Source organism: Saccoglossus kowalevskii, chromosome 17, assembly GCF_978046115.1.
Source record: "Saccoglossus kowalevskii chromosome 17, keSacKowa6.1, whole genome shotgun sequence".
NCBI classification, from domain to species: Eukaryota; Metazoa; Hemichordata; class Enteropneusta; family Harrimaniidae; genus Saccoglossus; species Saccoglossus kowalevskii.
Genome location: NC_140657.1, coordinates 5798372 through 5822177, shown reverse-complemented (window position 1 = coordinate 5822177; position 23806 = coordinate 5798372). Strand labels below are relative to the sequence as shown.

Sequence of the window (23806 nt, the reverse complement as noted above, 5' to 3'; positions counted from 1 at the left end):
CTGTGGAAACGCATTTGTTTGTGACTGATGCATTCGATATACGCAACTTGTAGAAACCTAGCGCGATCACTGATTATACCGATGTTAGCAATGAAAATGATCGGGAAAAACATCGCTTTTCGTTTATCATTGTCAAATGCAACGAAAATCATCTATGATGTTTATGCTTATAATGTGGCTTAATGGTTCCAGTTTAGGTCGTTATTTTGCATGGCCAGTGGTTATTCTGGGAGTGATGATTTTTTTCAACCAGTTTGACCAAATACCGGTAACTTTTTCCGGTCGTTTGCCCTGGAGACAGGTGATGTTTTGTTGATGAGGCCAAATCATCTACGGTATTTAAGCCATTGCTGTAAATATTCATCAAAATGGATCAATATAATGTACAATAACTCTATATGAAAGTAATTGACAGCTGTGCATTTAGATTTCTGGAGCATGACGTTCTAAATGTCTGGCCATGTTTCGTGCAACTTACAAAAAAATATGGCCAAAAAACACGTCAGTAAAATGAAAAATTAAATAAATTGTCCAGTAGACGACGAAACATGAATTTTCAGCCTTCAAAGGCAATTGAAAAATTAACTTGTGTAAACCACCATTTCCGGCATCTTCCCTGGCCAACCTTTGATTATTATAAGGGAAGAGTAGGAAATCAAACTCGCGGTTTACCGCGGTCATTACCGCGGTGGTGGTGGGTGCTCGCCGGTCGACCGCATTTTATGCAAATTTATGCATAGATTCCATGACCCCGGTTTACCGCGGTCAAGTGCGGTAGGCTCGCATGGCAATTTACACCCTATTGTTAAGACTATGAATGGACACAATAGACTGGGAAACTAAAGGTTACTTGCCGCCAAGTTCAAATAATAAAATCGAGTGGTACCAGAAGATTGGAAAAATCGTCTATATTAGTTCGCAGAAGAACACTATTTTATTTTCACGAGTCTTGGTATAACATCGCAAAGCAACCCAGAATAATGTAGACCCCACATAATGTAAAATATTATCACATTATTTTGAATTTACATCATGTATAGTCTCAGGATATATTTTAAAAGATTAATGTTTCGCATATACCAATATAATCGGGCGAAGTACAAATTCCGAGTGTAAAACACTCGATGAGAGGCCACAGTTTACGTTACCTCGAGACCATGCACTAAGTAGGAAAAGCAACCCGAAGTCGAAGAGGGAGTGTCACACACTTGGTGCTACAATATATACTACAACAACTGGGTGATCAGCGAAAAAAAATAGCGCACTTCTTGGCGAAACTGACTAATCTAATAAACCTTGGCCCAAGTTTAACCCCAAGTCACGCGCTGAACAAGTGGGTTGTTACCTTGGTGACCATTCGCGCTCCGCGCGTTGACCTTTTTATTATACACATCCCATTACGCAAATTTTTACTGGCTCTGCGTTGCCGACGTAAAAAATGTTACCGTTCTGGTTGTGAATATTTCACCATTGCCGACTTGATAATGCGTTGCCTTCGTAATAATTACGCAAACTTATTTTCCATTGTTTACGTACTGGCTGTGAATATTTCAACTTTGCCGACTTGATAATGCGTTGCCTTTGCAATAATTACGCAAACTTATTTTTTATACCCCTGTCGACCCCTCGAGTCACACTGCTGCTATCACACTTTCTATTTCAGTAATTGACGGTCTATAGGTGTTAAGTTGTCACCTCCAACTGATTGAGCGGGCAATTAAATACGCGATAATACCAGACTTAGTTTTTCTACTTTAAAACTGACGGCAAAACACAATACAATCGTCCGGAGCCATCGAACTACGCGACTTAGTCGAAACCGCGACTTACTGCCTCAGAGACGGGGCCACTGAATAACCGTTGTTGATAATGATATTGTAAACAAACACGCACACACAAAACATTAAAGCCAGAAAAGTCAAGTCAAGAAACAACTTTTCAAATAATAATAATTATGGTTTGACATCTATATCATTTTGAAATAAACTAAATTTCATGTAAATAAAATCCATGCGTTACAATTTACTGTAATTTCAAACTTGGGGCAGCGTACTTTGAACGCAGAGTATTCGATCGCTTTCATTTCCAGTGAAAACAAAACAAAACAACGTCAGGTGCTTTTGAACTACGTGCGGTTGGCACAGTAACGGGCAATGACCTCAGCGGTTCACACGCAATGAAATTCTAATCAAGCCAGCTAGCTTTATCGTACGGTATCATAAACTCAATAATTATTCATTCAAAATGCCTTTCACACTCACGAGTACCATGGAACACGAACATGTAACAGAAAAATAACGTCTTTTGTTTAAAAAAGATTCTGTCAACCAAGAATACATGCGCAAGGCAAGATTTATGAAACAAAACAGAAAATAATCATGTCATTGTCAGTGCAATGCAGACAGCCTGACCTGTTTTGATTAGTTCGCCCGTTTCTCGTTTGCTGGCCATTTTTTCTGGAGTGTGACACAAATGGTGAACATGATACTGCCAAATCAATCAAGAACCAGGATACGGCTTGGATACGCTGAAACTTTGTAAATCGTCCTCTTTTCAATTGTAAACTTTATTCCAGTGTTACGCTAAATACATGTACTAAATACTAAACAAGCGCGCATATCGTATTCATTTACAGCATCGGATTTTAAAACAATGACTCGTGGAATCACAAAGAAACTGTTAAGTACGTATTTCACACATTACCGAGGACCGCGGTAGAGACCGGTACAGCGGTAGAGACCCCTAATTATAAGCAGTCCGCGGCTCTCCCCGGCGTTCTGCGGTACACCGCGGTAATGACCGCGGTGCACCGCCCGTTTGATTTCCTACTCTTCCCTGATTAAGATGATTGTTTTCAAAATGAAACCCACGACACGCAACACAATCTTTTTCTTGGACTTTGCAATTGTTTGTTAATTATTTTAGTACGCCGTCGGTACTCATAAAGTTAATAAAATAATTTAAAAGAAAATATATAATAAAAATAAACAAGTCATTGAAAATGACACAGTCCCCGTTAAGTTCTCTTTGTGCTCGTCATATTAAAGCGGAGGGGTTGTCGCGAGCGTGTCCTTGAAACTTGAGTTCCAAGTGGCGTATACAACAGATTGTTTATTTACATCAAAACACGTGTTTCGTGTCATAGTAATATGGCCAAAATAAAAACAGCCGTTATTCAGCCATCTTTGATCTGATTATGAAACACACTGATATGTATGATGTACATGTATGTGCCAAATACGAATGAAAATAGTACATAAATTGTGGAAATATAGTAGTAAGGCCAAAAAGTCAGATGGCTGTCAATCGGCCATCCTTGACCAGAATTTGAAACAAATTGTCATGGACATGCATCCTAACATGTATAAAGTACATGCCAAATTTGAATGAAAACTGACAGAGCACGTCCAAGATACCGCATAAAAAAAACAAAAACAAGATGCCTGCCAGTCGACCATCTTTGATCCAATTGCGAAATAAATCGTCATGGAGTTTGAATGACAACTGACAAAGCATGTAAAAAATACCACATTTTCAAAAAACAAGATGGCTGCCAGTCGGCCATTTTGAATCGAATCGCTAAACCACTGCATGTGCATATGTCCTACATAAAGTACTAGGCACATGCAAAGAATGAACGGAATCGGTCCAAGGGATTCTGAGATATGACTCCGGACGGACACACGGACGGACGGAGACCGAATTATAAGTCCCCGTTTTCGGACTTCGTCCGAACGGGGACTAATAATTAAACACAAATTAAAATAAAAGCCCAAACAAGGATCTTATTTTAATCAGACTGGACAGAAGTGAAGAAAGTATGTATGCATTACTTACCTGAATACATTTGCATATTTGACAAGCTGAGGTCGAAGTACTTCTACTTCAGCCACATTGCCCATTAATCCCATCATATTACGTAGCAATTCTGGCGTCTCTTTAAATATCTACAATGTCAAAGTCATTTAGAATGTCACAAAATCCTACGTCACGTAAAATTTATTGCAATAAATGTGAAAATAACGAATGGTATAAATATGCATTGCAAATACACAGACAAAGGTGAGTTGAACTGATGTGATAGGCTAGGTATGATATGTGGGGTCAACGATACTGAATGAACTTGCATATGCCTATCACATGGGAAGTCAACCAATTAGGACATGGACAATCGAGAAATAAACCAGAATTCATGTGGTTTAACTGGTGCAGCCAGGTGTACCATAGTGCATACAATCAAGTCCACCCAGGTGTATCGCGGTACATACAATCAAGTCCACCATTGCATACAATTAAGTCCATTCAGGTGTACCATGGTGCATACAATTAAGTCCACCCAGGTGTACCATGGTGCATACAATTAAGTCCACCCAGGTGTATCGCGGTACATACAATCAAGTCCACCATTGCATACAATTAAGTCCACCCAGGTGTACCATAGTGCATACAATCAAGTCCACCCAGGTGTATCGCGGTACATACAATCAAGTCCACCATGTGAACCACATTGCATACAATTAAGTTCATCCAGGTGTACCATGGTGTATACAATCAAGTCCACCCACGTTTAACACGGAGCACACAATCAAGTCCACCCAGGTGTACCATGGTGTATACAATCAAGTCCACCCAGGTGTAATATGGTGCATACAATCAAGTCCACCCAGGTGTACCATGGTGCATACAATCAAGTCCACCAGGTATACCATGGTGCATACAATCAAGTCCACCCAGGTATACCATGGTGTATACAATCAAGTCCACCAGGTATACCATGGTGCATGCAATCAAGTCCACCCAGGTATACCATGGTGTATACAATCAAGTCCACCCAGGTGTACTATGGTGCATACAATCAAGTCCACCCAGGTATAGCATGGTGTATACGATCAAGTCCACCCAGGTGTACCCCGGTGCATACAATCAAGTCCACCCAGGTATACCATGGTGCATACAATCAAGTCCACCCAGGTATACCATGGTGCATGCAATCAAGTCCACCCAGGTATAGCATGGTGTATACGATCAAGTCCACCCAGGTGTACCATGGTGCATACAATCAAGTCCACCAGGTGTATCATGGTGCATGCAATCAAGTCCACCCAGGTATAGCATGGTGTATACGATCAAGTCCACCCAGGTGTACCCCGGTGCATGCAATCAAGTCCACCCAAGTGTAAAGCGGAGCATACAATCAAGTCCACCCAGGTGTACCATGGTGCATACAATCAAGTCCACCCAGGTGTACCATGGTGCATACAATCAAGTCCACCCAGGTATACCATGGTGCATACAATCAAGTCCACCCAGGTATACCATGGTGCATATAATCAAGTCCACCCAGGTGTTCCATGGTGCATGCAATCAAGTCCACCCAGGTATAGCATGGTGTATACGATCAAGTCCACCCAGGTGTACCCCGGTGCATGCAATCAAGTCCACCCAGGTGTACCATGGTGCATATAATCAAGTCCACCCAGGTGTTCCATGGTGCATGCAATCAAGTCCACCCAGGTATAGCATGGTGTATACGATCAAGTCCACCCAGGTGTACCCCGGTGCATGCAATCAAGTCCACCCAGGTGTACCATGGTGCATATAATCAAGTCCACCCAGGTGTTCCATGGTGCATACAATCAAGTCCACCCAGGTGTACCATGGTGCATATAATCAAGTCCACCCAGGTGTTCCATGGTGCATGCAATCAAGTCCACCCAGGTATAGCATGGTGTATACGATCAAGTCCACCCAGGTGTACCCCGGTGCATGCAATCAAGTCCACCCAGGTGTACCATGGTGCATACAATCAAGTCCACCCAGGTGTAACGCGGAACATACAATCAAGTCCACCCAGGTGTACCATGGTGTATACAATGACGTTATCCAGGTGTACCATGGTGCATACAATCAAGTCCACCCAGGTGTACCATGGTGCATACAATCAAGTCCACCCAGGTGTTCCATGGTGCATATAATCAAGTTCACCCAGGTGTACCCCGGTGCATGCAATCAAGTCCACCCAGGTGTACCATCGTGCATACAATCAAGTCCACCCAGGTGTACCATGGTGCATACAATCAAGTCCACCCAGGTGTACCATGGTGCATACAATCAAGTCCACCCATGTGTACCATGGTGCATATAATCAAGTTCACCCAGGTGTACGCGGTGTATGCAATGTAAACGTACCCATTACTTTGGTTGGAGTAATTCCTTTCTGAAAACTGTCAACTGAATTTAAAAAAATATAATACAAAATTTACTAAATGTGCTTGTAGCAGTTGGGACATAATTAGTACACTTACTGAGAGACATGATAAAAACAACTGCATCCCGTCGCCATCCAGGAACATTTTACAATTCTCAGAAGTCTCGTCTGAAATCAAAAATAAAATGTCAAATTTAAATAATATAGCACACTTACCAGTCACATTCCACAATGTACTCCATGCTATGGATACAGTACAGTAGTGTAAGTAATATAGCACACTCACCAGTCACATTCCACAATGTACTCCATGCTATTTCCATTACTTCGTCACATATTCTCTGCTCCAATCTCTCTTTAATTATTGTTATCATTGTCTGTTGAAAAAGCAAAAAAAAATATTAAGTTTAGTGAACATAATATATTTTGAAATAGAAATATTATGCTAAACAAAACAGAACAGAAGAGGCTGGCAAGCTAAAACCTGTATAGAGCAGCAAAAATAAGATACTGGCATGAAAAGAAACAAACTTCCATGGCTGATGCAAGACAGAACAATGTGGTGGGATGTCATCAGTAGTGTCTCAAGGTAGTTTGAAACGCAACTTATTTGTAAGGTAGATAATGCACTTAACACATCATAAATGCAGTATCTTCTGATTTATACCACGCATGCCTTAAAAAGATACATTTCATAGATATAATGCATGTATTTAATTTTATCAATTACCGTACTCAACCACGTTAGTGCCATGCCCGGTCAAGCGCCCACACCCCACTTTTCCGCAATTTTTATATTCGGGATCACATTCGGCAAAGCACCCACCCCTTCAAAATTCCACTAATTTAAAGCTTGGTCTTTGATTGTTGCTTTATGAATACTGGTAAACGTTTTTATATGATGCAGCATGGATATAGACTGTCGAGTTGTGAATGCGTAGACCACGGTAACCATGTGTAAACTATGCTTTGACAGTGACCTTTCAATAAAAGTAAAATGCTGTAAATATTTCTTGCCATATTTAGTTCACTTATCAAAAATTGCTAGTTACTACATTGATAATTCACTTCTGCATTGCGTTACCAGAAAGTCTTCAGGAATTTCCGAGAAATTGTGTCGGTACCACACAGCATTCTGATTGGTTAATAACAGACTTGACCCAGGTCAAAGGACGTTGTTGCAGGTCAATGCGAAAAGTGCTTTTCATTGAGAGTTTGTGTATGATCCAACACATTTGCCAGTCGAGATAATGATGAAGATTTTGACTTTGAGTGTTCCAGCAGACTAATATTTTTAACCTCGTAAATTCGAGTGGTACAAATTAATATTGTAACAAAATGAGCAAATTTGTGTGACCATTTCTGTTTCTTCATTGTAAAAGTCAATGACAATGCAACTAATTTTGTAATTTTATTTTCCCTCAAAGACGTAATATCCCCCTCAATCTGTCACATGGTGAACAAGTCATTGTCAATGACACGTCCCCGTTCCGTTCATATTTGAGTGACATATACATTCAAAGCAGATTATGACCGAAATGCACCTGCATATGTACAACACATTGTGCTAAATCTGAACAAAATCCATCCATGCATAACTGAGATACGGGTCCGGAATGGTGAAAATGTGCGATTTCAATGCATTTTCGGCCTTAAAGCGGCCCCCATTTGGCTATCGTTAATGAGATCATGAAACAAATGCACATACATATTTGTGACATGATGTACCTTGTGTGTGTGAAGTTTGAACTTGATCAATCCAGACATGTCTCGGATACGGATCCAGAACTGAATTCTTTAAAACAAAATGGCCGCCAGTCGGCTATTTCGAACTTGATCCGAAAAAAAAAATGACGTGCATCAAGGTCCTATTATGTTTAATGTATGTACCAAATTTGAATGAAATCCGTCCATGCATAACTGAGATCCGGATCCGGAATGGTGAAAATGTGTGATTTCAATGCATTTTCGGCCTTAAAGCGGCCGCCATTTGGCTATCGTTAATGCGATCATGAAACAAATGCACATACATATTTGTGACATGATGTACCTTGTGTGTGTGAAGTTTGAACTCGATCAATTCAAGCATGTCTCAGATACGGATCCAGAACTGAATTCTTTAAAACAAAATGGCCGCCAGTCGGCCATTTCGAACCCGATCCAAAAAAAAAATGACGTGCATCAAGGTCCTATTATGTTTAATGTATGTACCAAATTTGAACAAAATCCGTCCATGCATAACTGAGATCCGGGTCCGGAATGGTGAAAATGTGCAATTTTGATGCATTTTCGGCCTTAAAATGGCCGCTATTCGGCTATCGTTAATCGGATCATGAAAAAAATGCATGTGCATATGTCCCATATAATGTGTGATGTATGAGTGAAGTTTGAACTTAATCGGTCCATGCATGTTCGAGATACAGGTGATCACGGACGCACGGACGCACACAGGGCAAAACATAAGTCCCCGTTTTCGGACTGCGTCCGAACAGGGAATAATTAAAATTGTCATTTGCACTCTTTTCTGAGGGGGTGTTCAGGTAAGCGACCACGCCTAAAAAAATCATGATTTTCTGAGTTGAGGACACTGGGTGCTAACGCAGTCCAGTACGGTAATATAACAGGCAAGTAGTCATACATGTCTGGAAACCCCTGATTTTATGATACATGTAGTTGACAAAAGTGAAAGTAGACAATAACACCGTGAAAATCTGCTAAAGACTCTTTACAATAAAGATGGTTGTGTGTTTTAATAAGCACTGAAGACCGCAACAGTATACAAGACAATTTTGACATCACAATCTCATAGAATGCTGTTGTACCAAATTTCATACTGTACTCATTTACACTCATCACACAAGCTGGCAGTCGCTACATGGATAGATGACGTGTGAAAGCCCAATGTGTTGTTTGTTACATTGCAAGGTGAATCAGGAGTTATAAAAATGAGGAGCTTACATCAACAATACCAATCTGTCCAACCAGTTGTTTCTGAGCTCCATCAACTTGACAGACAACAGCATTACAGTACTCATTCCGCCCAACCTCCCGCTTTTATCGCTTTTTTTCCGACCGCTTATCGCTTAATTTCCGACCGCTCGCTGCTTTCCGACCGGAAACCGACCGCTTTTTTTCCGCTTGCTCGCGTTCGCTTTTGTTCGCTCGCTCGCTCGCTTTTGTTCGCTCGTTCGCTCGCTCGCTCGCTTTTGTTCGCTCGCTCACTCCTGCTATGGCTGGCTTCAGAAACATCGTCCGCTTGCCAGCCGACCGCTGGAGTAACAATGATCGTACATTGTATGTATAAACTTAAGTTTTTATTCGTAATAAATTTAGGTTTTAATGACGATTCAAAACACAACGCCTATTGCTTCTCTGTTTTGGAACAAAGACGCCTTCAAATCACTTGACACATTGTAACGTTTGCTACGCAAGTCGAACTGTGACCTGTATTTACATATTTACGTCCTTGTGTGTGTAGTTCAAGCAGCTATATAACTGGTCAATCGCGATATGTATTGAGTACTAGTGTTTGTGTGTTGTGTGTGTGTTTCTGTGTGTGATTTTGACTAAATTTATTCCGAACGGCGCTCAAAATAATTTGACACTTTGTTATTTTTGAACGCAACTCGCACTATGACCCTTACTCAATTTGCATAAGTAATACGAATGCTGTAGTTCAGAAAATCTATTGGTTAACTTTTGCTCGTGTCTGGGTGCGCAAAACAAAACTGCACATATAATTATCGCATAGCTGAATTTCTACAAATCAATTGGACTTAAACTACTAGTATAATGATTGTGACGATTAATCGCTTGTCTGAGTACATGCGGCGACGAATTATTGGATTGGCAGCAGCCGGACGAAAAATGAAAGAGATCTCGGAACAGTTAATTTGTTGAGGAAAACAAAACAAACGCAGCCAGTGATACATTTTGAAAACAAAAATACAAAATAATCGCAATCAGAGGCGCCGACCACGCGCGTTGGAAATAAATAAAACGTGTTGTGACAGTCTCACCAAATTCTTTCACTCGCGCAATATAATTATGTTATTTCCCAAAGCACTTATATTTAATACATTGACGAAAAACACCGCAAGAAAAATGTAAATCAGGCTTGTAATTACTACTCGAACGCAATGTTGATCACTGTAAAAGTGGATAAATTCGAACCGTCATCAAATTCAAAATTCAAGCGATCTCGTTGAATGTCAAAAATAAACTCGATGTTTAGAAAGACAAAAACAACACCATATTAGAGTGCAAAAAAAGTTAGCAGCAAAGAACGAGAAGTGCATGTGGGAAAGCGATGAGTGAACTCGAGGAAATTATGCTGATGTGAGAACAAGCCATATAGTCGCGGAGTGCTCGCTAAAACATCGAGAAAATGTGCCATTTCAAAGGGCACCCTTACAAATAATGTCTGCGATTGTGTGAACATGAAAACGTGCAAACAAGGAACAGAACTCGTGGTCCACAAGGAAACTTAGCGATGACGCAGTTAGATGTATACGGCTGTTGAAAACAGACTCCTTCGATCTCATATAAGCAGGTTCACGTGGATGTATCATTTTCAACTATTACCAACAACGCTATGATAACAAAGACATTGTGAAATTCTTTTGTTTTTATGTAGAAAAATACAGTAATTTTACCAAGTAAAATCATATTTATTAAAATTGTTGTTCATACACGAGTTGTCGAACACACTACATAGTTTGTAATTTCATCTAGCTCCTTTCAGTCACGATTCAAAACAAATAAAAGGCACAAATATAGATAATATAGCAAATTATTTTTTTCTGTAATATTCGTGTGTAATCAGTAATTATGAAATCAAATTATGGGTACATATGAAATAGATTTCGTTATGAATTATTCTTAATATCAATTTCTAAATTATTTTGTCAAAATCAGTTTTTTTTCCAGGTTTTTTCCCCAAAACGAAAGAATTTCGTAATGTCGGGAACGAGAAGTTTTTTTCTTCTTATTATTTTTTGGGAACGGAAAGTCTTTATCGTAGAGCTTCGCCTCGGTTGACAATGAGCTCTTCGGGTCGCTAAAACTGTATGTCCACTTCTGTTGGGGTGAACATTTGTATTATTATACTGAATAAATCTTAGAACAGAAATGGTGGCACTCAATTATGGCAATCTTCCAGCTCATCGTTAGAAAGATTTTAGGAGGCAAATTTAATCTTGAAGGATTGCAGGAAATTGACCCTTACCGATTCATATTTATGAATTAATCGGGATTCAGGTATCATAGTGTTTGTAACAGGAAGAAAAAAAAAACGCTTTCGCGTGGGATTTTTCATGCAAACATTGTGAATGGTTCCCCGACACTGATTCCTTTTTACCTTTAAATTTTTCTAAGACGCAGCAAACCCTGCTCATGACCGGAGACGTCGTCGAGATGCAGATGCGATTCCTCTTAGCAACGCGTTCTATTTATTTTCAAAGCGTGTGGTCGGCGCCTTTGATTGCGTTTATTTTGTTCTTTTATTCAGTGAACGTAATCTATCACTGGCAGCGTTTGTTTTTTCGCGTCTCACAACTTAATGTCCGAGCTGACTTTGTTTTGGCTGTAAGTGAACTACGTACAGCTCATGAAAGTATTTCGCCCAGAGTTCGCAAAAAACGGAATACCCTGCAAAATTTGAATCCTTTATTTTATAACGAGACATTGGGCGCAAACATAAAAACCATAATTGTAATTTAACAGATTTATGTAACGTGTTAGTCCGCTTGCCAGCCGCCTAGTTAGAAAACGCGATCTCCAGTGAAGTCGGTGTCGACTACTTCGGACAAGTAAGATGGGCGCTGGCCGACATTACATTTGCAAGTATTGTATTTGTTTGACAAATTGTACACTACGGTCATTCTATAACAATCGATCAGTCGTTTTTTTCAGTCTTACTATTCCTGCAGATATTCTTCAATTGTTATAGGTGCCACGGATTTTAACATAACTACAACTTGACCCGTGTTAAACCCAAACCATGCGTGCATGACAACCGTCAACCCTACACACGGTTTAACTCAACGAATACCGTACTCTACAGTAGACATTTTTCGCTCTCCACCAAAAATAGAATGGTTTTATTTCATATTAGTTGTGTCTGTGTCAGTGTCGTATTTGATTTCACATGTTTGGTTCGATCATGTTTATGGTGCACATTATTATCACCAATTTTATATGGCCGTGTGATCCACCGTATTTTTTTCAACGGTCGTTCTATAAATTTCTAATTGTATTTATTCTTATTTTAACATCATAAAAACAAAAATGATACACTTGTACATGAAACAGTAGGTAATGAACTGTAAATGCGGGCGGTTGTGCTGTCAGGCGAGCGAGCGAGCGAGCGAGCGAGCGATTGCGCGAGCGGATACTTCCAGATTTGCGCGGTCGAAAAAAAAGCGGAAATTGCGCGGTCGGATTGAACAAAGCGAGCGAAAAAAAAGCGATCGAAATCCGGAAGCGGGCGGGAGGTTCGGCGAAATGAGTACTGTACATAGATGTACAGCCACTCGCTGTATGAACTCATCATCTAAATCACTAGTCACCAATCTGATCAGTATTTTGGCAACTCTTTCATACATGAATTCAAATTCTTCTGGTATACGAAAGTTGCAGAGTGTCAGACAGGAATTACGTTGTAAAGTCGAATCATTTGGTAGATTTTCCATGGCATCCAGCAAGACAAGGATGGATTCTCTGAAAGTCAAATTGTATTTTTCATTTTTAATTCTAATGTGTAGCAAGGACCAGTATGGCTTTGAAGTCAATGTGATTGGTAGTTATATGCTAATTCATTGATATATTGATCTTGAAAAACATTTTGACCTGTACGCGAATATATATGCATAACCTCATCAGTTTGTGTATTCATGTGATCTCAGATGTTCTGGTGTTTCTGACGTGTAGGTGAGTGTTTTCCCCCTTTCTTGACAAACGTCTAGTATGTTTGCTCGCTTGACCTCAATCTTATTTGAATTTATAAAAAAAAGTGTTGGGATTGTTTAGAGAATATCCATGATCTGTATTTCAATGACAAATTTGTCAAACGGTTATTCAGTGGTCTGGCAACAACATTCAAATTTTGGTCTGATTTTGACGTCCACATTGCACGGAATGATTATTTGCATATCTTAATAACAATTTTTTCTCGTTTTAATTTCCCAAATGATTTAAGTGAAAACATCCAAAGGTGTCAACACTAACAAGTACAAAAAATATAGAAAATACTGTAAACACAATTATTCACTGGATTTTAAGTTTGTTAATTTGCTAATGAGTAGAAGTCGTTTAATTAAATGTAAATGTAATACATGTATCACATGTAAAATTTCATTTGTTTACACGGAAAATTTGTGAAATTATAAAATATCAAAACAGTGAAATTAAATGACAGTGAAAATAAATGGTTTCAAAGAACTGCAAATCAGGGAAGCAGAAACACAAATTAACTTAAAAGCTATCAGAAAGTTGTAAAGAAGCACTACTTACCTTCTAAGCTTGAAGTTTAACTTGATATCAGAATCTCTTTTTGTTAAATGATACAGAGATGCACTGGAAAGTAAATAAGTCATTGCTAATCACATTATCTCTTTCAATAACCAAAGAAACTCAATCAACATGATAAAATTATAATACGTCACAGGCATTATGCATAAAAGTAAAGGAATTCGCCAACAATGACAAAATTATTTACTAAAATTAGAAAATTTAAGTTATCATCACAAATTGAGCAAATCTAACTAAAGTGAATCTAAAGTAATTAGGTTAGCCATTTCCAAAAACAAATAGCATTTTGAAAAAATATTATTACAAAAATATTCACTAAAATTAGAAAATTGACGGTATCGTCAAAAAATAAACAAATCTGAGTACCGTAAGGTTCACTCAAGGTGTCTACATAAAAAATATAGAAGCAAAACTGTTTTTTCTTTTTCACTTTTTAGTAAAAATGACAAAACAATTCATTTGAAGTTAGAGATTTGAAAATATCTTCACCAAATGAACAAATATACAACAAGTAGAAACAAAGGACATTTTCAAGAAAAAGTAAAAAGTTGATGGTGACAACAGATGATAGACAATCAGTAATCCGTCTAAGTCGATGACAGAGCAAAAAATAACAACATGCACCTACAGCTAAAAATATACTGCCATCATAAAGTATATGTACTATATTTTGATTGATACAAGTCCAGCCATCTCCAAAAACTGGTTGCAAAACAGGTCAGGCAAATTTGATTAAATCAAAAATAACTGACGAGTATACATACATGTATGTATGACATCATTATTTTATCCCTGTACCAAGTTTGAAATAGAGGGGGCAATGTATATCTGAGAGTTGGCTCCAGATGGCAAGACAGAACCCAAATTGAAAGCCTTGTTTTTGGAGTTTGTCTAAATGATGAATAACAAACAACCATCTGGAGAATTCCCTAATTGTTATCTTATCTCAGTATTCTGTATTCAATACATGTATTTACCTGCCAGAAATCTGCACACGGGAATTATATGGGTATCTGCTCATTGCCGCTACAATCAGCTATCAAGAAAGAAAGAAACAAGTCAATATGAAAACTGTAAAAAAAAAATTATGGCCGTAAGAAATCCGAATAATTATGTACTTACTGTAACAGCTAGAGATGGCCTTTGTAAATGTGTTCCTCTGACGATATCAAACAAGTTATCCAATGATTTTGAAATAAATGGACATCTACTCATGTACACTTTTAATGAAATCAATATCTGGTTTTCATTGGCTCCTCCAGATACCTAAAAATATAAGAAAAAAAGTCATGTCATGACAGAGTTCCAGTTGTTAATAGTAACAAAACTGAAATGAACCAAGCATTTTGAATCAAAACATCAATGATCATGGCAGTAACGTAACTGCAGTTATGCATTGTAAAAAATGAATATTATAATGTTGCTGGAATCACTGTTATAGTATTTCAATTTAATGTAATTTAAAGATGGAATATTAATTAAATGAGAAAGATTTTGTTTGAAGAGCAAAGCATGGCGAACTTTTCTCGTATGTATCTAGTATATACAACAGAGCAACATAGCTACATTATTCCATTTATAGTAATGCGGAAACATTCCTTAATTTAGGAGATACATGTAAACATTAGGACTGGTGGGGAGTAACATTTTGAAAAATCAAAATTTGCACTAAGAAAATTATAAACAAAAAATTGTACAGTAAAAGTTACAGAAAATAAACCACATTTATAAACAAACCCACACATATTCAATAGAAAAAGGCAAAGCAGCATGTTATTCTTAAATGAATTTACCTTCACAGCTGGCAAATTAGGTTCCTCACAGACATCAGTGTCCAATAATCCCAAAAATTCTAATTTTCTATTGAAGTCTTTAAATGCATTAATATTACACTTTGTTCCTTTACAATCTCTGAGAATAAGGGTAATAATATAATGTATAAATCAGCAGATAACAATTTATTATAATTATTAACCTTTTCATCATTTGAGCCAGGTTCGGCTCCACTAAACCCTCGGGGTTGAACTCCGATAGGGTTTAGTCCTGACATGGCTTCGATCGTGTAAACGCATCGGGTCCAACTATCGGGGCCCAAATCACGCCCTCAATCGTCTTCTCGAGTAACCTCTCATTTCAATTATGGCGGAGACAATATCTTTCGTAATTTCACACAATTTCCGGCTTGACAAAGAGGTACGCGTTCTAATGTATAGTAACGAATTATTGCGATAGATTGATAGCTCAACGGGAAACAAAAAATGGCATACGAAATTATGCGACAAAAACTTGAAAGAACAACTGAACAGAAACTTTTTAAAGACACTAAAGATAAAAATCGTAGAAGCGATCGTGGTACGGTGATGTGTTCCTGGTAGGTTTAGATTCTTCCATAGTCCCTCTATGATAGATAGAGAGAATCTGTGATTCTTCCTAGTAGTTTAGTTATCACTACAGTTGAATAGTTACAAAACGGTAATTTTGCATGACAGTAACTTGAGCGAATAGGCTGTATTAAACGCATGTCATGTTTAAGCTGCCATGTTTCTTGTTTATTCGAGATACTAGTACCTAAATCATAATACCAGTCATTGTCTTTTCTACCTCCATGCTCAGGCTTGCGACTGTTTCTTTTTTGTTTCGTGCCATGTAAAGAAAAAACACAAGCACGACACTAAAATCGTTTTCAGTCACTAATTATTCGAGGGCACTGTTACTTTCGGCTCTGATCGAACTGAATCAAACTCTGGCAGATCTCGGCTCTCGTTCGGCTCCCGAATGTATGAACGCATTGGAAATAATCTCCTGTTAATTCGTGGGAGGAGCAGTAGTTCGGCTTCGATAGAATGCTGCCGTGTAAACATAGTATAAGATTAAGTCAGTTATATTTTTAGTGACAATTGCTATTATTGTACATTTCATTTCAATCAAGGCAAAAAATGTATGCTTCAATTTGTCAAATGCAACTAATAATATCGTTAAACAGTTGCAACAAGAACAAGCCATGCATGGCACAGTCCCCGTTAGTTATCAAATTTAAGATATAAAGTTTTGTTTATAGTAATATAGCTGGAATATAAACATGTCAGGAATATGATGATTGTTTAACATTTAAATGATTGACATTTGTATCTGATCGTCAAATGAGTATTGAGAGATATTGCTCTAGAACAGCATTAATTAAAACAAAATTATGAATTATGTATAATGAATATATGAAATTTGAACATAGTCAGTCAAAGCATGTCAGAGATATGGCTCTAGAAGCCCATTCATTAAAACAAAATGGCCACTAGTCAGCCATTCAGAATCCGATCTAAAAAATAAAACAATTTTTTTAGCACAAAAATAGCCACCATGAGGCCACTTTGAAAAAGATCGTCAAACCAATATATCTGTATATCTGTGACATGATGTATAATGAATATTAAAAATTTGAACATAATCAGTCAAAACAAGCCAGACATATGGGTCTGGAAACCCATTCATTAAAACAAAATGGCCACCGGACAGCCATTTTGAGTCTGATCTGAAAAATAAAATCAGGAACCCGTAATGTCTAATGTATGTACCAAGTTTGAACGAAATCCATCCATAAATGCCAGAAATGCTTGATATTTGATGATTTTTTAGCACAAAAATGGCCGCCATTCGGCCATCTTGAATCAGATCGTAAAACAAAATGATGTTTGTCAAGGTCCTATTATGTCCAACGTATTTACAAGGTTTGAACAAAATCCATCTATAAACAGCCGGGAAATGCTTGATTTTGATGATTTTTAGCACAAAAATGGCCGCCATTCGGCCATCTTGAATCAGATCATGAAACAAAATGACGTGCATATGTATGATATCATGTATGATGTATGTGTGAGGTTTGATTGTGATTGGTCAGGCATTGCTAAGATACAGGTCCGGACGCACACACAGACGCACGCACACACGCTTGCACGGACACACGAAGGTCAAAACGTAAGTCCCCGTTTTCGGACTTCTTCCGAACGGGGACTAAAAACTCATTCTTACCCAACTTCCATGGCCTTTTCTGGGAATAGGAGATCCGTTCCAGAGACATCAAGTGAAACTAATGTTTGTAACTTTTGTAGTAACATTGGTACTACATTCGGAAATGTCTTCACATGATATCTACTGTCTTGAGAAATATCCAAATGCCTAAAATAAACAGAAGATAAGGTCTTATAACAATATTCAGCACATGGACAAAAATGTCAGTACCTGGACCTGCCATAGTAGAACATGGAAAGGTAGAGAGAGAGACAGTGACATTTCAATGTTCAGAAATGTCGTCTGGCACAAAAATATTTTTACATACAGTATTCTTCAAGTGTAACTTAACATTGAGCTAATTTTAACCTTTTCACCACCAGTTCCCTCTTTTCATCACAAATTCACAAAATAGTCCTGTTTATAGTCTGCACTTTCCTTCAGAAGATTGGGACAAAAATAGCCAATTTTTTTTGAATGTGAAAACTGAAAATTATAGGATTCATTTCCAGAAATATTGAAAATATTAGAAAAAAAAAAGGACAGAAAAATTTGGGTGATAAAGTCTGGTGGTGAAAAAGTTAAGGAAAATCAATACTTCTGTGACGTGCAAATCTCGGATAATTTGAATATAGGCTTTTAAAAGGGTCAGCATAATACCAATGTGGAGAGAAACTTTATATCTCAAAAATGTTTTCTTTTTTGGGGATTTTATTTTTGTAATAAATGTACCATGTCCATGTGTATATAAACTTCATGAATCTCTGTGTAAAACGAGTAAAAATCTCAATAATTTCAGGAAATGTTCAAATGTACTTCAATATATGGTCCAACTCTTCGAAGTGAACATGTAGGTGTTTTCATGTTCACATGCATTAGTGTGGCACAATTAAAACTTGAATAGCACTTTGAAAAGGCTGGTGACCCAATATTTTTATTAATTGAAAATATTGTTCTCACACCATTACCTTAAATTTCACAATTTGTTTTTTATATACCAGTATATATCAAAGGGTTATGTTTTATTTTATTCCTCATTGAGCTATGTATTAAATACACTGTACATTTGTACGTAATATAAACATACAATTTTTTTTAAAAAAACGGCTGATGACCCCTGTTTTTTTTCAAAACATCTAATAGAATAATGGTATAATAGAATAATCACTCAGTTTACCAAAAATTAAAAAAATTGCAATGTTTTTGTTAAACTGTAGTGACCAATCTAAAATGTAAATTGTGCAGAGTAATTTGCCAAAATATGTTACATCAGCTACATGTGTGAATATTATATGTACAGGTCAATAGTTGAAATTATTTATGATAATAATCCTTGTCTTAAATTTTGTTATGAAAAGGCAAAGCCAGCATGGAAGTTAAGATACCCCAGGACTGAACTGTAGTACTTGTCCAAGTTTATATTACACTACTCATACAATTAGAATTTTTTTGAGAGATACGAATAATTCAAGATGTGTAATTTCTTCATTTAGCAAGAATCCATGTAACCTTCAATATCTGATGAAAACATGTGTCTTAAACTCAAAAAGAACAATGTTTCAATACGATGCAATTGACCTATACATTGCTGCCAACAGTTCATCATCATCCCATTTTGCTTTTAATCCAAGATATACTGGTATCATTTATATTACCGTAAATTTTAAATTAATAATACTGGTGACATCCCTTGAAAATTTGACAATTGTTACATTGATGAATTGAATTATATGTACTACCAAGTTAGGGTTGGGATATTTAGAAATATGGAGTCTGTATATGACTTTAAAACAAACACAGTTTGCTAATTTTCTGAGACTAGCATAAAGATTAAGATATACCATACATGTATTATCAACATACCAAACTATCAACATAAATTACAGTGAAAGGCTGGAAATGTTATAAACGTTTTATAAATATGATTTTTCATAAATTAAAATGACTGGTATAATTCAAATCACCAATCAAGAAACAATATGGCAGCATCATTGTGAGTTCTAATTAATATTAATAAGTTAATTTCACATCATCCAACCTGCATGTCCTTCATTTTAATAAGTGGGCGGTCTCACTTGAATGAGACCATGGGCATAGTAGAGGTCTTGAGTCAATCATTATTAAATATTTTAAATTTAAATGATCTGTATTTACAAAGTTTGTTTATAAAGTAAAGTACAGCTGCAATGTATAAAATTGGTATTCCTGACTGAGCAAAGTGAAAATTCCTGAACCCATTATCAAAACTAAAGCTTAATTTTTGGAATAGGAATCATATTTAATAACGCTACCAGTCTGACAGATTACCATCTAAGATACCAGTTCTGGTATGAATTGACTAACCTCAGGTTAAAAGACAAGTGGAAATTTCGAGCCCTGAATGGGCCATATTCAGGGCCATATCACGCGAAGTAACACTTACCTCAAAGCTTTGAACTGACACAGGTAATGAAAGCTCTGTAATGTTAATTTACAATCAAATAAAACGAGGGATCTCAGTTGATTCAGGACTGAGTCTAAAAATGTCAAGTCACCATCACTGACAACTTCAGATAAATCTATAGAAGTAAGGTTGAGAAGAGGCTTGATGAGTTGATGCAACTGATGTTGCTTCAATGACGTCTGTCCAATGTCTAAAACACGAAGATTAGTAAATTGAAACTGATATGCAGTGGCGCTGTTCATTAAATTATCACACCCATGAAGGTTCAATGATTGAAGAGTGGGTTTTAGACGCTGTAAATGTGATAAACATGACGGCTCAAAATGCGTCTCAGAAATGTCTAACTCAACTAAATCCTGTTGACAGACAGCCTTCAATCCTTCTTCTGATACACTCTGGCATCCTTGTAAGCATACTCTCTGCAGTCTACTTGCATTGGTGTCACAAAACAAGCTCAAAAACAGATTTCCAGACTTGTAATTCTTATAATAAGCATTAACTAGTTTTTCAGCTATCTCCAGAGGGATATAGACGCCTGGGCGAATCTGAGAAGGTAATCCTAAACTGTTAACATTACAAAATGATTGTGGATTTTTCAAACAGTGATTGCATGTGATGTCCAGTAAAGAATCTGGTGAGTAGGTATCAACTTCATCTGGTTCAATTCCTGCCATAACTGTTTCTATCATTCATATCTGTAAACAGAAGTAGAAATAATTTTCAGTATTAGGAGGTCTCGCACCGGAATAATTTAAAAAGTACTTGTAATGAAAAGCACAATTTTTTGGTAGGCTTATACCGTATTACCCCGGGCACGCGCCCAGGGGCCTGAACATACAAAATCGAGAAAAATTGGGGGTGGGCGCTTACCCGAGGACCACCCCAAAAAAGATTTTAAAAAGTTGTTTTTGTGATCGTATGATAAGGTCAAATAAAGGAATGCTTTCGTACACTTTGTATACGAACTTATTTCTTGATTTATGCGAGGTTTCAATAAACGTGAGCACTCAGCCAAGAACTGTGGGAACACTAAGACACGGGGTCGAATTTCAAGAATAAAACTTGTTTTATGTCAGCGAATGAAGTTGTATTACTCACTGAAATTGACTACAAAGTATGGTAAGTATTGTAATCAATGCACGGTTACTTTTTAGTACCGGTAACCGTGATCAGTGCAAGTCGAAACGGCCGGGAAAAACTACCGCTTGTAATCCAAGAATGTGATGACCTCATTAGCATAATTTTGTTCACGCACGTATTGATACATCGCATCGTAATTACTGAAGAATAGCAGACAGGGTTATGAAACAAATAAACCTTTTATTACTGATGTGAAATGTTTACAAACTATTGTGAATACATAAACATATCCAAATGGCGATACATAAATAACAGACTGAAAATAAACTCTGGTCGACCTCATTAACATGATTTATTCACGCACCCACACACGTGACAAAATTACAAAAATAACGATGATGCAACAAGTTCCCATCGTCGGCATGCCTCATTATGGTTATCGTAATGGACTTGAGGTCGGCAAAATGTTTTTTCTTCAACGACAGAAAAATAATCCACATGCTGTGATGAAGGATGAAAAGAAAGTAGCAAGTTTACGACGTGATGTCTCAAAAGTGCTAGCTCCCGTTATGGATTCACAGTCAGCGAAATGCTACGTTTTGAAACCAAAGCTAAGTGCTTCAAACCACTCACCAAGGTATGGATCGTTGCAATATTGCAATATTGGATTCATCGTGAATGAAGAGAAAGCAGAACGTGTGCGCCACATGCTGCGTGGTTCTTCTTACGTCGTTAAGTTCCAATGAGTTTTTACGTAAAAACACAAACAAAGCGGCCCTTTTCAGGGCCACCACACACTCCAAAAAAAGAACTACCGTAACAAACACACTATTTAAATAAATCGAACGTGTTCGTTTTTGACAAATAAAACTTTATTGTTGACCCCGTTCTTGGCTAAAAATCACCCTGGGCGTTTAACGGAGGATGTCCCCAACATGTAACTTTTGTGAAAACAGGGGGTGGGCGCTTGCCCAGGGAGGGGCGCGTGCCCGGGGTAATACGGTAATTAAAATCATATGATACAATAATTTCAGGCTATGTGTTACATGTATAACCATTTTATAAATCTCCATGAAAACACCTTCTTGCCTTCATGTAATTCACTGTAATCTCATTTCGATGGTGATTCACTATTTGGAAGTTTTTTATGTGCTGCCCTTTATGTTCAAGATTGATTGGATGAGCCATACATGTAGGTCATTTCAAAATTATATTTTTTGGGCAACAATGACTTAAATACCACAGTTGCTGTGATTGGTTGGATACGTTTTAACAGCCATTGTGTTTTAACAAGTCAAGCATAGACCACAACCATTAATTCATAAATTATCCATGAAAGATTAAACATGTAGGTACATGTACAAACAATGTACTGTGGTTCATGGTACTATGGTACAGCTGCAATAAAATATGAACAGGTACAAAATACTACTATTACTGTGAAAAAGACCTGGAGTACATGTTGACAATAGTGTAACATTTGACCACCACATTAAATTTATAGGGTTAAAACCAATATTATTCTGGTTATTATATATGATCTTCACCTTCATGAATGCCAAGTCACTTTTTTTTAATGAAAGCCTTAGTTAGACTGTACCACTAGGCACTATATATTTTTTTCATGATCATACTTTTAAAAGCTGAACCACTGAAATTGTTCTTTGCTATATCATGGTTACTAGTAACCATGGCTATAAGAGATCTGACTAAAGTCTTTTATATTTACATAACCCACATTTGCATACAAGAGGTTATGTGGGGACATGATACAATCTCATAAACACCCAAATCACAAGTACTAGTATTCAACCGAGCATGATATTTTAACTTTACTTTGTCCATCCAAAACCGAATAAAAACTCAGAATATTTAGGTCATGATTGGATGTGAGGAAAAATATAATTTTTCCCGAACAGAGTTGTGAGCAATTTACCTATAGTAATGGTATCGCAGCTTTAACATTGGACACAATAAAAGCAAGACTTCCCCTTATACACGTGTACACTGGAATAATAATAACCTTTGGAATACGATTACCCGGACAATAACCAATCACCCTAATGTCATGCGCTGTCACATTCAATCAAGATTAACACAACGTACAGACCTGTACGCCTAAACGTTGTAACTTATAAGTATAAGAAATTACATTAAGGCACTTATATCATATCTATGCTTATATACAATGCCGGATACAATGTACAAAGTAATTCTAAATCCACATTTTTACGTATGCAAAATTACTTAAAGAATTTGACATCCGAGGATCGGTAACAGAAACAGATAATACCCAATCGACACCGACAAACCACATAAAAGCGTCAACTGCTATGTTATATGTGAACTCAGACAACAAAGCAAAACTACCATTCCCCTTTACCTGAGATTGAAACAGATCAGACACGAACGTTCCCAAGTCTGCCATTTTAGTTTTGGACCTCGCTCAAAACTATTTATACAAACATACATTTATGTAAATTGCAGCATTGTATATGAATAGTAACATGTTAATATTAATTAATTAATAATATTAATTGAAT

General features: G+C 37.2%; 1 protein-coding gene across 1 annotated transcript in view; it reads right to left on the bottom strand.

Moving 5' to 3' along the window:
* LOC100369322 (protein zer-1 homolog) overlaps positions 1–23696 on the bottom strand; it is a 29774-nt gene extending 6078 nt beyond the window's left edge. The window contains exons 1-12 of the mRNA XM_085492501.1: positions 23647–23696; positions 20163–20878; positions 17762–17908; positions 15532–15649; positions 14861–15004; positions 14716–14774; positions 13721–13783; positions 12727–12928; positions 9167–9235; positions 6495–6585; positions 6306–6376; positions 3838–3947 (exon numbers count right to left, since the gene is read on the bottom strand). Of these exons, the coding sequence (XP_085348627.1) occupies positions 3838–3947; positions 6306–6376; positions 6495–6585; positions 9167–9235; positions 12727–12928; positions 13721–13783; positions 14716–14774; positions 14861–15004; positions 15532–15649; positions 17762–17908; positions 20163–20872 (1784 nt within the window). The 5' untranslated portion in view covers positions 20873–20878; positions 23647–23696. The remainder of the gene's footprint in view (positions 1–3837; positions 3948–6305; positions 6377–6494; positions 6586–9166; positions 9236–12726; positions 12929–13720; positions 13784–14715; positions 14775–14860; positions 15005–15531; positions 15650–17761; positions 17909–20162; positions 20879–23646) is intronic.
* Positions 23697–23806: the final 110 nt, after the last annotated feature.